Below are 16,968 nucleotides of genomic sequence, written 5' to 3' on the forward strand. Positions count from 1 at the left end.
AGCGAGTGACAATAATGTTGTGGAGCATTACTAACAATTCCTGACTGTCTGCTCTTCAAGAGCCACAGCCACTGGTGTCAGTCTAACATCTAATGACCTGATCAATAAGGCTGTGGGTGATTTTCTACACTTCTTTGACACTTAAGGAGTTAAGGATAACTAGGAAACCTGCAAGCCTATGGATTGTATGAAACTGGCCTTGGTTATCATTGGACCAGATTATATAGCTGTTTGTGTACATACTGCAAGACAGCTCTTGTTGATGCAGTTGTAGATCAGCAGCACAATGTTTGTATTTTACTTGGTTTATTTGTATCTATTTTCATTGGCTTGTTTCGGCGTAGAAATGACAACTCAATTCCAGGAGCCGAGTATGTTTCTCATTTCCCCTTCAACTTAGTTCTTGAATGCTTAATTGATCTCACACTTATTTTCCCGTTCCCTTATTCAGCAGAACTGAACACCAGCTCAGGAGCACGTATGACGCCTCCTCTCGGAGACCGGAGTTATCTATCTCTGATCTCAGGCGATATCTCTTTATATTCTGCACGTTATGTGCCTTGTCTCGAATTAATATATACCCGCTGTCATATGGCCTAATTACGTTCCCAATGGACAACGCCTCTACTACTCTGTGCGGGGAAGAGACACAAATCACTTTCTAACGTCTGTGTACGCATGATGCAAGTATTTTCATCCTCAAACAATACTGACATAAGGCCACTGTATATAATTACAAGCGATCTTAGTAGGGCCCAAATGTGGTCACTTTACAAGCTCATGGAATACAAAGGCCTATTAACAGATACAGTACGTGATCAGCACAGCGATGGTTTCTGTCCTTATTATGAATACGTGGGCACTGTAGAGAGTCTCTTAACCCGCAAGCACTAAAGGTAATTATCTATAGGCCGAGGCCGTTGCACATCGACATAGAAAGGTGGGGGTTAATATATAATAAACTCCGTTCCCTGTACACTGTATCTAGCCTAGCTGGAGAAGCGACGTCCATTAGACACAAGTCCCTTGTATGGGGAATGGCTATAAGCAGGAGACGATATATGAAAGGGAACTGCAATGCTATTTTTTTTTTTGCATTTTGGGTTATAATGAATCGGCAATGATGAGTGCCTTTCAAACCCAACTACCAAGTGCATGTGTAGTGCACAGCCTCCAATTTACACCACAAATAAGAGAGAGAAGGCTTCAATGTGTGCGTAGCAGCTTTTCCCGCCATCTTCTGGGATGCAGAAAGAGGGAATAAGACTTTCGGTGACGCCATTGTACACGACAAACATGCTTTCGACTAAACCAAATTTGCTACCATAATAATAGTAAATACTTTCATAAAACCGACGTATACAACCGGCATGATTTTTATAAGTATTGTAAGAAAAAAGAGCAACTTGGCAACAGACATAAACCTATTGAACACCCATACACCTTGAACTGGTGTTTTTTTTATGGTAAATCACACCCAAAAGACAAATTCTAGCAGGACATGTATATACTTTAGATGTCTTGCTTTACCAAACCGGTGTTCTCGCCTGTGCAGTTGATTTGAATGAGCAAAAACTGAACTGAATTCAACACATCGACTCCCGGACGGTTTGGCCGAAAAAGATACTACTTACCTGTTTATCCACGTCTTCGCTGGTTGAATATCCCTTTGAAAATGGAAACGGTTTGACTTTCTGATTATCCTCGGTTTCGTGTGCAACGTATATACTTAAATTATAACATACATTCAAAAAGACCAAAAAAAAAGGATTAACGTTATTAAGGAGCCATGTTGCTTTTTTGCGTACAGCGACCGGGCAGTTAGGAAGGGCCATTTCGCGCGGTTTCTGGTCTGCTGCGACAATATGGCGGCCGGACACTTTCAGAAAGTTCTCGACTTTTTCACTTAATCCGTAATGTGTTTCGAAATTTTGTGGTGCTGTCAGTTAGTTTAATTTATCACCGAAGTTTAATAACCCTGTCTGAAAAAATAGAACTGAAGATCCCCTTGTTAAAAACTGAAGGGTTTTTTTCACAGTGATTTTTAACAATTTCAGACGCTTAAAATCCACCTGAAGGGGGGATGTTTTGACCATTATTACGAAAGTTCCCACATCACACACCTATCTTTCAACCAGGAAAATGACTAATCGTGTCGCCTGCTATAAGAGATTAGGGAAAACATAGCTGTAGCTTCCTGTAAGAAAGTTAACTGATTTATCACCCCGGCGCTGTAATAGGAACCGATCCGGACACCCGATAGGATGTGTACTATGAGATATTAAACATGCTAGCAATGACTCCTTTTAAACTTGACGTACAGTAAGCTTCTTATCACTGGTTATTCACTGTTAGGTGTGGAAAAACATGAGAAAACCCTCAAAGAAAAACTGCGTGTTTAACTGCTAATGTGGTAAAACGTTAATTATGGTTAAAACTTTCAATATTAACATTACCATTCTTAATAATCAGACGGCCTGTACCCGTGTTGAAATTATTTGCTTGCTTTGGGGGAGATTTATAGCCGTGTTCCTGTTAATCTCATCTCAAACGGCGTGTTGTGGTCCTTTATTCTCGCAGATTCAGTTGTAAACAATCTAGACAGGTCCCAGGAGCTGCAGATACTAGTTTAAGCGACATTATCGAGTGAGTTGCTTTTAGCGCCCCTTGCGCCCGAATAGTAAATGAAGGTAAAGAGGAAATCGATTCCTTACAGCCGTGCAAAAGAATCTGAAAGGCAATACGTGAATTGTTATTGTATTAACAACGGACATCAAAGCACCTCAGCTTTTATCCCGGATCCGATTAAAGAGGATGAAAACCACAGTTCTGAAGGTGAAAAATTTGAACATATATGTATTACGCTTTGACAGCTGTACAGTTACACAGTACCACTGAACTCGTTGCTTTACTAATAAGCATTTTGTTAAAATGGTATTTACGGTATTGCAATGGAACTACGTTCTTGGTCAAACTCCAGCTAGAAGGACTCCAGCAAGTTAAAATCCAAACGACAAACGGAATTTCAACACATTTTATGTTGCAAATCGATTACCATTTGCGTATGCGGTCAGGGTCCCCGCTTATATTTAATATTGAGTTTTCTTCCTTGGTTTAATAGTAAAACTGCATCTTCAAGGAGAAACTCTTCAATGGGAGACTCGTATGGGATCACATAGAAAACTAACTTACAGATTCTAATAAGTGGCATAAATAATCATGCTCATTAACTTATTAAAGATTGCAAGATGGTTATTTCCATCGTTTAGCTCGCTTGTAATCCCCAGCATCCCGTTGGCCAGATCTGTTTGGAAGAAAAGCGGAGACGGATTTCACCCTAGCAAATACAGCATTTGGTGTCGTCTTACGGCATTATGAAGATATTGTATGCGGCAGTATATTCAACTCCTCCTTAACCGAATAGTTTGTAACGACTCACACATCCAATTTCTTCATCCTTGATAAGGGGAAGCGAAATTCCACAGCACTTTCAAGTTTTTGTAACGACTAACATAGTTCAAAGAAATCTTATACATACCGTAACTGGGCTTTACATTTAGATCATTCACAGAATCGAGGCAGTGCCTTTTGGGTTCATGTGGGACTCTTTGATGGAGATACGCCTACGTGTTGGCGAAACAGACAACTGGCTTGTTCAGGAAACTGCTGGATAAGACCCTAGAGTCAATCGGATACTATAAACCAAATTAGTTACAATTAGTTCAGGTGGGTACCTGAACTAATTGTAACTAATTACCATTAGTTACCGCTTACACCTGAAGAAGGCTCCACGGCCGAAACGTTGTGTTCTCTTTCTTCTTTTTTTTCAGCATGGAATAAACCTATTACTTGTTCCTTAGTTACAATTAGTCCTGTCTGGTGTTTCTTAAAATTTTCGAGCTGAAGATGCAGGTCCTCAGAGTGCCATAAGATGGCGCTGTTGCACCTATTAAAAATGAAATACTGTATTGTAAATGAAACCCAGATTCCGGTGTGACCACAACGCCACCACACCTGCAGAAATAAAAGTAACGAAAAAAAATGTTTTTTTCCATTTTAACACATCCCTATTTATTAATAATGACTGTAAATTATGCATGATGACATGTAATGGTTTAATAATTCATGATGAAACATGATCGTTTAGAATCGAACACAGGAATATTTTGTTTTTGCGGTCGCAAAAAAACAGAGGAGGGGAAGCTAAAAAAAAAAACCCAAACACGTATTCTTCAAATCAAAAGATGAGAATTCAGTGGTCACATCCCATTACTTGATCAGATTACTTTAGCAGAGACCCGAAAAGAGTTCTCACCTTTGCAACAGAAACACATATTTAAAAACCAAGACTGCAGATGGGTGTAGCACCTCACCAAGAAAAAAAAAACAACGGATTTTTTTTTAAATACAATATCAGATGCCCATGAAAAAAAAAAACAGCTGTATAGTATGCGAACAAGAAATGTAGCCTTTTTTCTAATCTATTACACCATGGTAGCCCTACTCTGAAACGTCCTCGTTTTTGTCTTTGAAAGTGCTGTAAAACCAAGTGGGCTTTGGCACCCACAAACTTCACCCCAGCTGGCACTCAAGGAAATCAGCTCCTCATCCACAGAGGTGTGTACCCCCACCCTCCTGTTTCCTGCACGTACAAAACACATTTACAGTAAGAGGGCTTATTTTTATAGACGTTATCTGCTGAAGGCTTCAGTTTCCCCGTGACATAATTACTGCTTTAGTAACTGTCCTAAAACACCAGTATAATCATCAGCATGAACGTGTCACCTCTGTGAGACGGTGGAGGGAGATTAATACTACAGAGCGGCTAACCAGGAACAGAGAGATCTGTAAACGACTCTGGGGCAAAGTCTGTATTTCCCCCCACGTGTGAAGAAATGAGGCCATGTCTTTTCCTGCAGAATTCCAGGATGGGCTCCAGTTCAGTTTCAGGTTGCCATGCTGTCTCCAGTGGGCACAGTGGAACGCTGGCGCCAGCCCTCCAGAAAATGATCCAGTTCGTCCACAGCCGAGATCCAACAACCAGACCTGCCAGTCCTTCCAGTCCCCGGACGTCAGCCTAGCTCGTGGTGGAGAATGACGAGAGCTACGTTTGCGACGGCTTGGCGGGAGTTTAATTTCCACCCGAGTTTTTTGTTTTGTCTTGCTCGTCGCCCCCTTTAGGCTTCGCGCACATTAAGAGGCCGGAGAAGGACCGCTGGGGTGTGAGAGAAGAAAAGGCGTAGCATCACATTGGCTTCAACTAGTTTAATACAAAACGGCAGGTGGGAATTAAAAAGTCATACAAGAAAAATGCACTCCAGCCACGCCCACAGCTCCGGAGTAACTGCGAAACCTGGACAGCGACAAGCAGGGGGCAGGACAGGTTCCTGTCCCAGTGCCCAGACACCGATTTTGGGAGGCAATCAATCGATGGAGATGATGACAAAAGTGTGGGAGTGATGACAACAGCCAAGTTCACTCAAGCTGTCAGTAATTGGCAATCACTCCTGATGTCACTTCCTGTCCTAAAACACTATACTGTACGTGATCCCCTTCTCTCGCTCACATGTCTTTTTGCGTCCCTCCTCCACCCCCCCCTCCAGCTGCCCCCAGGTCACTCCTCACTCTGCAGGGGGGGTCCCAGCCTCCTCGTCCTCTGGCTAGGAGATCGGCCCTCAGCCAAGAGGTTGAACTCACATTTTCACTGAACAGCCCATAATCCCTTCAGCACGCTGAATCCTCGGGTGTTGTTATTCCTAGTGAATGAAGTTTTAACTGTGGTCCCTAATAACTATTACTGTAGCAAGCGTGTGGTCAAATGCAGACGTACCAGCCAGCAGAGGTGTAGTACACTACAGCTTAGTCAGTGGTCCCCAAGATTTGCGGCCCTTATAGGAGCCTTCGGTTAGGGCTAATGGTGGCTGCTGCACACTGGTGGTGGTGGAGGGGAGTCCCCATTACCTGTAAAGCTCTTTGAGTGGAGTGTCCAGAAAAAGCGCTGTATAAGTAATGCTTAATTAATTATGATTAAATTATTAATGAATTAGCTAGTTCATCCAAGCTAATCCAACCCCTAAAAGGGTCAATTGAGTAAGTGAGAGCCTGGCTGGTGTGAAAAACTGGAGATCGGGGCTGTGGACCCCCCAACGCAGGCCCAACACTGGTGTGACTACAGTGATCAGCTGGTCAGCTGAGGGGACAGAGGCATGATGTCATTATGTGTGGAGTCAGACACACAGAGGAGCTCAACGTCTCACTCAGTGCTTCAGCAATACATTTACTAAACAGAAAGGAAATGCATGATGAAAGCTGAAGGGACTCCTCTGTCTCCCCCCTCTTGCTTGATGTAGAGCAACATGTAGAGAAAGTGGCAGTGTGGGTCTGATGGAGACTGACTGCCACACACACACAGCAGACAGCTGCGTCAGACTGCAGCCATTCAGTGAATCCAGTGGTTAACGGAGCATCTCAAGAGGAGGCTTCACAGCCAATTGGGCAGCAGTCACTTTAATTTAAAAGCAGAAAGTAAACCACACAGGTCAAGTGTCAAGTCAGAGTCCAGGCCCCTGGTAGCCTAGGAGAAAATATATAAAAAAAAACTAAATCAAATGAAACAGTGGTTTGTTACAGCGTACACATGTCCATTAAAGATGACTGTTTGTCCCTTTGTGGAACGATCTGTTTTCCCACACTGTAACAGCAAGGGTCACCGCGGATCAGACTGACGAGGAAGTTCTCACACAGCCAGAGGAACTCTTCCAATGGCATGGCGGAGACGGGCCGAGGCCAGGGCAATTTCCGGTGGTTTTAAATTAAAACGTTGCGAACCACAGGGAAAATCCCATGCAAAACTGACTAAAACCACCCATTCTAGGACAATCACTAAGGGCAGCAATTGCTCCTCAACTCTTCCATCTGCAGAACATGGCTGTCTACTACGGGACCTGTTGTGGACCTTGTGCACCACTGATAGGAGAAGAAAACCAATTCAAAATCAAATTCACAGTAAACCCCTAAACGAATTTCACTGGGATAGAACGCTGTGAATCTATATTGCATCATTAGCTGTGAGTTACGCAACATGAGCAAAATTTGAGCAATACTTTACATATCTGGAACATGATGTTCCATACGTCTATGACGTGGGCTGTTCAAAATAATAATAATTATAATGGTGATCTCTGATTGCCAGCATCAAAACTTGTCAATTGTGATCTGCAAAGCGAAATAAAATGGAATGTGAATGGTTCTTATTTAACATCACTGACAGCTGCTACAGACATCTGCCTTAAAAATAGCTGGGTGCTAATTTGACACTTGTAAGGGAAATGCCTGCTTTTGATCTCACCCTGCAGTGACTGCACACTTGTCACTGAATGTCTAATTCTTACACAGTCCTGATATTCCATGCATAGGGTGGCCATATGACTCAGTGTGGTCACTGGATACTGACACAGCGTGGGATTTTAAATCTGCCCTTAAATTAAAAGTCATTCATTTGTGAATTCCGGCAGGACACCTTTGCCGAGATGAAAATCCGTGCTCAGTGAACATGCAGCCCCGAACAGCTGTTCCCTATTCCTGCCAACAAGCGGACCATGTGAACAACTCAACAATGTTACCGATTTGTTCAAAAGCCTCTTTTCGGGTTTGGTTTGCACCGAACAGCTCATCGGTAATACATGTCCATTGCACGCAGGCATTAAGCCCCGATTTTCATCTCGGCAAAACTGCACAAATTTGCCGTGCTGAATAGGCAAAATCAAACATAAGGGGAGTGTTAAAACCGCGTCCTGTCTCAAAGCTCGCCGGTGAACAGCAAGCCACCTGACTTACTAAAATAGGAAATAAAAGAGATCTTCACAAATGCTAAAAATGTCTTGGCAAGAGATGCATACACCTGTGCATATACAGAATCTAGCAATGGAGGGCCTGTTTCATGCATGCTGTCATATATTGCCACCTCGAAAATGTTGCAAAGACTGCCTCCGACCTTTTTCTAGCTGCTTTGTCCAATGCAGCGTTGCGGGGAAGTCGGAGTCCATCCTGGCAAAGAAAGGGTGCAGGGCAGGGCACACCGCGGGTGGGACACCAGTCATGCACAAACAAGCACACGTTCACACCGGGGCCGATAATCCCAGAATGCAATCAACCTACCAGTGTGTCTTTGGACTGTGGGAGGAAACCAGAGCACCTGGAAGAAACCCACGTAAATACACCCTCCACACAGCTAGCACCCCAGGTCTGGATTTGAACTCGGGACCCCAGTGCTGTGAGGCAGCAACCCTAACCCCTGCACTGCCCCCAAGAGTGCCCATTATTGGTTATTTTCCGTAGATACAAAATAATAACATGTGCCCAGTAGCACAGGAGAACCCAAGACTAAGACAAAATCCAAGGAACTATGTGTTACCTATATACCTACATCAATAAGCTTTGAAAACCAATAATATTGCATTGAATGTCAACATTAGGTGCCCACTTCCATGACAGGAATAATAATTTAAAGCAGTCCCAGGCTACAGTGTTACACGGCAGCCCATGCTGGTGAAGCCGACACTGTGTGCGAACACGCCCGGGATCAATTAGGTTGCCAGCACCCAAACAAACAACGTAGGCTGAACAGCCTCCTCTTGTAACCATTCTCATTTTCCAGACTGCGAAGACGGATGTACCACATGGCCATCGGACATTTCAGGCCTTACAGAACCAAACCCAGTCGCTGTGGGAGACTCTGCACCACCACTTAAGTAGGTTTCCAGGCGGGTGAAATCACTTCTCATCCAGGCCTGCTGCCCCCGCGCCCTGTCACCTCCAATCTTTCGCAGTCGAGAAACAACCGAAAGGGCTTTGATCAATGGGATTATTAGTTAGGTCATGTAAAGCTCAGCTGAGCAGAGCAGCAAACCAGCAGACACAGGGGCTTAAGGGGACCAGACTCGTTTTTCAGCAGTCTGGAGCGACTGACAAAACAGGCTCTCCCAGCGGCTCGGAAGGAGAGGAGCGGCTAGCCGGTCCTGGGTACGAGGAACGTGACCCTAATTCCAGAGCGGCAGGGCAAGGGGTCTGACAGGAATCCCCCCACCCTTCCTGCCTCCATGTAACAGAATCCACCATGATGTTCTGTCTGCCCACTAAAAAACAGGACTCACAACATTAAATAAAAACCACCAGATGATTTCAAAGGCGCTGGAAAGTTAACTATAATACAGACAAAACAACACTGAAAAGAAAGGCAGCTGCTTGCTCATGTTTTAAGGAGACTGGGGACCTGAATCAAGGTGCCTTTCAGAGGAGGTCTCCTATGGCCTTTGTCCAAGCAAGAGAAAGATACAACGCCACCCATCGGAAACCCTGACGTCCTTTGTCTTCCACTTTCGCTTAAAAAGCAGAAAAACACAAATTTCCCTCTGGTTTAGCTTCAGCGCTCTGGTTGGTCTGCTTACCGACGAGGTCAGCACGCGAGGAGAAACTCCAGAGCCAAGCACGTCTGCGATGAGAATCAAATCTGAACGCCTCCTCTCTGCCGACACGCCCCACACCCACCCAGGACAGGTGAAGGGGGTGAACGAGGGTGGCCATCGGAATTACAACCGTTCACAAACAAAACAAAACACCGACCACCTCCACAAGGAAACAATGGCTCTAACTTTTTTTACACCCTGTTTTCCATTTCCCCAGAGACGCCTTACAACAGCCCATGAGCTTGCTCGTACGGGGAGGGCTGTCAAAAAACAAGTTCTTCATTCACTCACATCATGCACCCCCCCAGATCAGACAGGGTCTCACCCGATACGAAGGCCTTTTCACTCTCCTCCAAACTGACCCTTCTGTCCCCAGTCGAACGTTCAAGCTTGTAGAATATTAAATACGTAAGGAATATATACAAACCAACCCCCTGCATACGAGATTTCCCGTCTGTACAACCTCAGAATAGACCTTGAGATGATGAATCTTACAACGGATTGGGCTGAACGGCCCCGTTTCTGTTCAACGAAACAACAGTCCCAAGAGTTTGTTGTGGTTGGCGTTGTTGGGTTTTTTTCTGTGTGTTAAAACTCCCCCAGATTTGCACGTCACATAAATAAACCCATTTTTTTTACGTTTTCTGTTCCCATCGACAGCCAGGGCTGCTTCAGCATTTTCAGTACAACAAGCAGGCAGTCCAGCAGCCTGTGTGTGATGTGGCAGTATTCCTAGCCAGTACATCGGGTCAAAGAGACACGGGCCGAGGAAGAGGGAGGAGCTTCTCCTGCCTTCGCAGGAAACAGTTTGGGAAGGAGACAGCCGGCAGATATCCAGGAGGAGAGACCAGCGCAGCAGGGCTGGGCTGAGACCCTTCACACTCGGGACAAACCTGGATCCTGTGACACTTTAAAAGGACGAAGGACTTCCGGTACTTTCTTTTCACTCCCTGTTTCCTAGCCCCTCTCTGTATTGCTTTCCAAATGACTGGTCTTCTCTTTCCTTCTCTTCCTTCCTTTTTTTCCCCAGGAACTGCGGTTAAAATATTGGTCCGGGACTGAGAGGGGACAGGGAGGCAGGGAGGGGCAGGGGGTAGGGCAGGGAGGAGGGGCAGGTGTTCAGAAAGGGGGGTTAGGGGTTAAAGCTCTCTCCCTCTTCCCATTTTGGCTCTACGAAGGCTCGGAGCTCTTCAGCGCCTGCACCCTGCTCTCCAGGTCGGTGATCTGTGGAGAGAAGGCGTTGCTGTGAGCAGACAGGGCACAACTGAGGACCGAGTCACAGTTCTGAGACACTGGTTTCTCCGACATCCCCATGCAACGCCAGCTGAGGCCACCTGCTTGACCTGAGGAAGGTATTACAATGAGATTAGGTCAGTCAGCACCTTATTTCTGGATCCAGGAGGCCAGCTGGTTTTCAAAAGATTTCTGGATTTCTGCCTCCACATTTATTCTGCAGTACAGCTGTATTGTCTATTGTTGCTTTCTGCTAACTCCTTGCTCAGGATCTGTGTCCAATCTGGGCTGTACAAAACCTATTTCTCTGAGTCCCACACTAACTCTCAGGACTACAGGACACTAGAGGACAGAAGCATGGATGTGCTGGATTCGGCGCTTTGCTAACATTTCAAAACATCCAAAAAATGTAAATAACTTGGCAGACGACAGATCTGCTGCTGGCTGGTGGGGGCAGAAGAGGTAACCTGTGCTTCTACAGCAGGGTTTGTGTCGAGGATGAAATGGTTAAGCCCCTTATCCGCTCTGTTTAGGGTCTGGTTTCATTATCCGCTTTCAAGGCAAGAGAAAAATCAAATGAATCTGCCTACAGTTCCTCTAACATGGGCAGCCCGCAAAGAATTTCAAGAGGGATTTTCTGAGCTACTAGTTTTGTAAAATAGCAACACAGGACTGACTCATGCCCGCCAAGGGCAGACTGTGGGAGTCAAGCTATTAAACATCAGGAGCTGAGGGTGCCGATTGCTCCTCCTGCAACACTTCAGGAAACATAGATAAATAAAACCCCTCCGTCATTAGCACTTGTGTCTTCAGTACCGCCCTTCACTCCAAATGGTACCAGGCTGAGAAATGAGCCTGCCGTATCCTAATGGACACATTGCAGGAATGAGCTTTGAACTGGCGAGATAAGAACGGATTTATACCAGAGCACCGAGGCCATTAAGTCTCCAGATGAACTAATATAGGACTGTCAATTCAATAACAAGTTAATAATTTGGAAAAAGTGCTTGGCTCAAGAACTCGATCAGTCTGCAAAGAGCCTGGGACGTTACTGGACCAGCCCGAAAGGTACTGCACTGAATCAGCCCTAGCAAACTGGTTTGTCAAAAAGTGTGTCCACTACACACAACTCCTAGAGCACAGGGTCAGGGTGATCCAAACTGGTGCTGTACCCAGGTGAAGGAGACGCTACTGAACGTCTGGTTTTCGTGCACAGAGCATTAAGAACGTGAGCAGTGGACATGGAGACTCAAGTCACCCAGCTCACGTGGACATCATTTAATTATGCAAGGAGCAGTCAGGGGCTCTGCAGAGACTTGCAATACTAAAATATGAATATGCGAATGTTTGTCAAGCTCAGCAATAAAGACCTACACTGTAGGATATAGTACTCTGTCATAAGATCCAAGTGCTGCTTCAATTAGATTCAATAAGTATCTCAATGAAGACATTATCCTAATAAGTATCCCAATGAAGGCAGTATCCCAATGAAGACAGTATCCCAATGATACAAATGGGAGTTTTCTGTATTGAAAATACAGCTACAGAAATTCAGCCCTAAGACGCTACCCCCCCCCCCACCCAATCCAGGCACCCCCCCCGTGTGTTCACCTGCGGCTCCTGCACTACCTTGTCCTGCAGCCTGTCCGCCTCCTCCTTGTGAGAGGCCTCAGACTCCTCCAGGGCCCGGCGCTGAGCCGTCTCCTTCTTCAGGAACTCGATCTCCCTGGGAGGGGCGGGAGGGACAGGTCAGGGGGGGGGGGGGCGACACAGAGGGCTCCCCCCGCGCAGCGCTGAGCCCCCGGCTCTCGGGGCGCAATCCCAGCTGAGAAGCGCCGGGGACACGCAGCCCTGTCCGATCTTTTGGAGGGAGGGGCTCCCTGACGTACAGTCCCCAACCTGGAGGAAAAAGCGGCACGCTGCCTCTCGTGCGCGAGCTTCTCTTCCCTGTGTGCTGTGTGGAATAATTCCCGCCGTGTGGAACAGGGCCCTGCCATCACTCTGCAAGAGCCCAGCTTCATTCTGAAGGTGAGGTACAGCACACTGCAATGATATTCCTTGCAATGAGTGCTATGCAATGAATAATTCCTCACACTCACAGGGCGCTATTCTGGACACGCCACTCAGAGCGCTGTACAGCTCATGGGGATCCCCCCCCACCACCACCTGGATGAGTGCACCAGTACACTCCCCAGTACAGCTCTCAGTGGGGAGGAGAGCAGAGTGATGAGGCCAGCTCAGGGATGGGGATTATTAGGAGGCCATGATGGGTAAAGGCCAGGACACCAGGATAACACCCCTACTCTTTTCGAGAAACACCCTGGGATTTTTAACGACCCCAGAGAGTCAGGACCTCGGCTATACGTCTCATTGAAGGACGGTGCTTTTTTACAGTCTAGTGTCCCCGTCACTATACCGGGGCATCAGGACCCACAAGGTCCGCAGGGTGAGCGCCCCCTGCTGGCCCCACTAACACCTCTTCCAGCAGCAGCCTTAGGTTTTCCCAAGAGGTCTCCCATCCAGGTACTGACCAGGCTCACACCTGCTGAGCTCCAGTGGGGCTGCCAGCTGGGAGCTGCAGGGCGATGTGGCTGCTGGTGATTATCACAGTACTGGCAATAATACTAACAGCTGCAAATGCAAGCCTCCCACAGAGTGAGTTAATACAATGATCATCGTAGTAATAATATAGTAATTCACATACAAAAACGTTCTGGAGCCTTTTTTGAGAAAATGGTGACTGGCGTTTCCAGCTGATGTAGGGTGTGCAGAACGTAACCTTTCCATAATGGGGGTGCAGCTGTACCCCCCTCTTGCCGCCCCTCCCCCGCGGGAACGGTGCTCACTTCTGCTGGTACTCCTTGATGAGGCGCTTGGCCTTGCTGTACTTGCGCTCCAGGGTTTGATACTGGGCCTGGGTCTCCTTGAGGTGCTCGTCCACGGCCTGGCACAGGCTCTGCGCCTCCATCCAGTAGCCCTCCAGCTTCTCCATGCGCTCCTTGTTCTCCTGCACGCTCTGCTCCAGCTGGGCCTTCTCCATCCGCCAGCGCAGCTTCTCCTGCTCCGCCTGCGCCAGCTGTGGAGACACCGTCCTGCCCGTTACTTTCCATCAAAGACACCGGACTGCGGGCGCACACTTGCGCCCTATTGTGGCCGTCAGCATAACTGCAGCGGCCACCTCACAGGATTGATCCAATGCTGCATCCCTGTCGAGTCCACAGCGGACCCTAATGCTTCGCAAATGCTGCTTATTTTGACTTAGAATGGTTTAATTCTAAACATGACGTTCCCAGGGGGATATATTAAAACATCTACCTTTACATTTCATTTGTTTCATACCAGTACTGAAAAATAGAAGTTATTATTATTGGCCACATTTTTGGCTTTGACAGACCTGTGTTCAAACTTTGAGCTGTTTGTGCAAAGCCAGCCGTTTTTATTTCCCTTGTCGAAGGCTCCTGTCTCTGCCTTCTTTAGTTTTCTTGCCACTGGCTCCTGTGATATTACCCAGGCCTGAACACAGCTAGACGAAATAATGACAGACACCACTAAGACGTTGCAAAAGCTGGGGCAGCTCCTGGCATGACACCAGCTGGGAAAATACATCCTGTGTTATTACCTCACATCCTGTGTTATTACCTCACATCCTGTGAAGATCATCTTACCTTTCTCTTCAGCTGCTGAATTTCAGCCTCTGTGACAGCGTGCTTTATCTGGAGCTGTGAAACAAAACCACTTGAGGTTAAATCATTGCAATGGCTCACTTATTTATCTTCACAGAGATGGTCATTAAGAACAGTTCCTTGTTATATAGCACTTTGACAGCCTATGTTCACATGTGGTTGCAACCCTACTTCATCCAGCACTGTAGAGCCATCCCAACTAGGGGACAAGCAACAGTCTGCGCCAGTAGCTGAATTACGGGAGAACTTTAGGAAGACTAGCTTGTGGACGTAGAGAGTGGAATTCAGCAAAGACACTGGGGTTATGCCCCTAAAACACAATTTTAATAGCAATAATAATTAACTGATTAAGAGGCTGAGGCACAGAGCTATTACCTGGAGACTCCACAGACCCACTGTGTTGCTGATCAATGTCCCTGCGCTCTGTCCATCAGATGAGAATGTAACACTGTCCTCCTGTCGTAGGCGACAGTGCTGCAGATGCTGTTAATGCGCATTCTGCTTTCTAGTCCCTGTGAGTCACTGTGGATAAGTGCACCTGCTACATGACTAATTTAAGACAACAGTGGCAGTAGTAAAAAAAAATCTGTTGCTGCATAAATTCGTGGACTTATGGACCAAAGCCAAACAGCCTCTGGTGTGACTTGTTCGGGGTAAGCTGACTGTCGGTTTTTAAATACGGACACTGGGAGAGGAGCGATTTCAGGGCAGTACTGTAAATGGAGCTGTGCTGCCTGCCCCCATTAACCCAGCACTGGGTCCACAGGAGGAGACAATAATAGAAAACCATTCTCAAAGAACTGAACTGATCTTGATTAAACCACTGGTGTTTTTTCATTAAAAATCAAAAATGCATCACCTCTTGTCTGTTTTCTCTCTGCTTTGACGATGCACCACTGAAAAGCTGTCCTTAAACTCATGCACGTTTGCATGATGACGGCTGAGGCCACCCTCCGCTTGGTGTCAACCAATGTTTGTGGCTCGGAATGTTAGGAAAATAAAAGTGTCCTCCTGCAGGTGCTGCAGCATGCTTCAGTGTTTCCCCCGGGACTTTGCTCCTCCCTGACCCTCTACTCACCTCCTTGAACTTGTGGGCCAGCTTCTCTGGGTCCATCTCGATGGGTGACAGCATGTCCTCGTTCTCAGCCAGGTCGAAGACCTCGATGGCCATCTCTGCACTGGGGAACATGGGGCTCATCTCCTCCTCCTCGTCAGTGGCGTACTCCCCGGTCTGCCAGCGACAAACGCAGGGCACACAAGAGGCTCTCAGCAGGCTGTGGGCACACTACCACACTACCAACGCAAGACAGGTCTCTGTTGTTTGGCGTTTGTTGAAAAGTGCTCAGATAAGAATGCACCATTATTAATATCAGAGACGCTGGCACTGCAAACATCAGCAATCTCCCATGTAAAGAATGGTGCTTTGCACAGAAGAGCATCTCTGAATCTATTATGTGGCAGTGACTCCTCATCTGTATACTCTTTATTCCATTTTATCATGAGATGCTATCTATGTGTAATGCAGAAGCCCAAAAACGTCTTAGTACACAGAACACACTGGTTGATTGTATTCAAAGGACAAAGGACACAGCTTCCTCATTCTTAACACTGGGCAGTGTATTCCCTGCACATCACTTGTGCAGCAAAAGAGCATCACACTGCTATCAACCTATACTGCCTGTAGGTGGAGGTGTGCAATTGCACCGGCTGAATACTCATTACGCGATCAAAGATGGTGTTTAAGATCGAACGCTATGGAATGTCAGCACGTGAGCTTTCATGCGTGCTGATGCGTTGCACTGTGCGTCACCTCACTCAGCTTGCGGCAATGTCAATGGACAGCCAGCAGATGGAGACAGACAGCTTGAAAATAAAGAACTAACTGTATGACCAGTATCTGCAGTTCAGACATTTGACAGGGCACAGAGCTCTGGTCTGAAAGCAGCGTTTTTCCTGACCTGCTCTTATTTAGGACCAACACTAGTAGCAAATTGTTGACCGTTATAACGTAAGCTAAGCCTTCACTAACTCATTGTTGGATCAAAAGGCCTTAACAGCAACTCAATGGAAAGCATCTTACTATCTTTGCTGAAGAGAGACAACATTTCAGCGGTGGAGCCTTCTTCGGGGGTCACCACAGCTGAAATGCTGTTTGTTTTCTTCTCTTTTCAGCATGGAATCAACCGTTACTAGTTCCTTTACAGCCTACGCATGCTGACGCAGCTCCCTACTTGAACTATCTTTTGCTCTTTGAGGGCGTCCATTATCCCGCTTAATGATTCAGACGGAAATACCCCGCGGGGAGGTCATTACCCAAACAAACAGATCGCCTGGCTGTGCCATCCCACCACGGCACCTACCAAACGCCGAACGTGCAAAAGCAACAGCTACGAGCCGAGATGAAAGAATGATTTGCGAAAGACAGCAAACGTGCATATGGAGGAAAAGCCCAAGGCGTCCTCAGTGGCTTGAGCTCAGGTCTTGCAGAGCCGCCCCATCAGTGGAGCCAGGGCTGAGATGAGCCGCAGGCCGGATCCCCACTCACTGGGGAGCAGGAGCCATTCCAGCAGATACCTGCCTTTCCAACC

At 46.7% G+C, this 16,968-nt stretch overlaps 2 protein-coding genes across 8 annotated transcripts in view; both read right to left on the reverse strand.

The window, feature by feature from the left end:
* samd14 (sterile alpha motif domain containing 14) overlaps positions 1 to 2,293 on the reverse strand; it is a 35,684-nt gene extending 33,391 nt beyond the window's left edge. Inside the window, exon 1 of one of the 2 annotated variants that reach the window (XM_015362154.2) lies at positions 1,635 to 2,293. The gene's annotated coding sequence lies outside the window, so the exon portion shown is untranslated. The remainder of the gene's footprint in view (positions 1 to 1,634) is intronic. The other variant, XM_015362152.2, reaches the window with a different exon arrangement.
* Positions 2,294 to 5,250: 2,957 nt separating this feature from the next.
* ppp1r9ba (protein phosphatase 1, regulatory subunit 9Ba) overlaps positions 5,251 to 16,968 on the reverse strand; it is a 55,406-nt gene continuing 43,688 nt past the window's right edge. For 5 of the 6 annotated variants that reach the window (XM_015362144.2, XM_015362145.2, XM_015362148.2 and 2 more), the window contains exons 7-11: positions 15,459 to 15,611; positions 14,363 to 14,416; positions 13,544 to 13,773; positions 12,309 to 12,423; positions 5,251 to 10,688 (exon numbers count right to left, since the gene is read on the reverse strand). In XM_015362144.2, the coding sequence (XP_015217630.2) occupies positions 10,635 to 10,688; positions 12,309 to 12,423; positions 13,544 to 13,773; positions 14,363 to 14,416; positions 15,459 to 15,611 (606 nt within the window). In that variant the 3' untranslated portion in view covers positions 5,251 to 10,634. The remainder of the gene's footprint in view (positions 10,689 to 12,308; positions 12,424 to 13,543; positions 13,774 to 14,362; positions 14,417 to 15,458; positions 15,612 to 16,968) is intronic. The other variant, XM_015362151.2, reaches the window with a different exon arrangement.

Source organism: Lepisosteus oculatus, chromosome 28 (genome assembly GCF_040954835.1).
Source record: "Lepisosteus oculatus isolate fLepOcu1 chromosome 28, fLepOcu1.hap2, whole genome shotgun sequence".
In the NCBI taxonomy this organism is placed as follows: domain Eukaryota; kingdom Metazoa; phylum Chordata; class Actinopteri; order Semionotiformes; family Lepisosteidae; genus Lepisosteus; species Lepisosteus oculatus.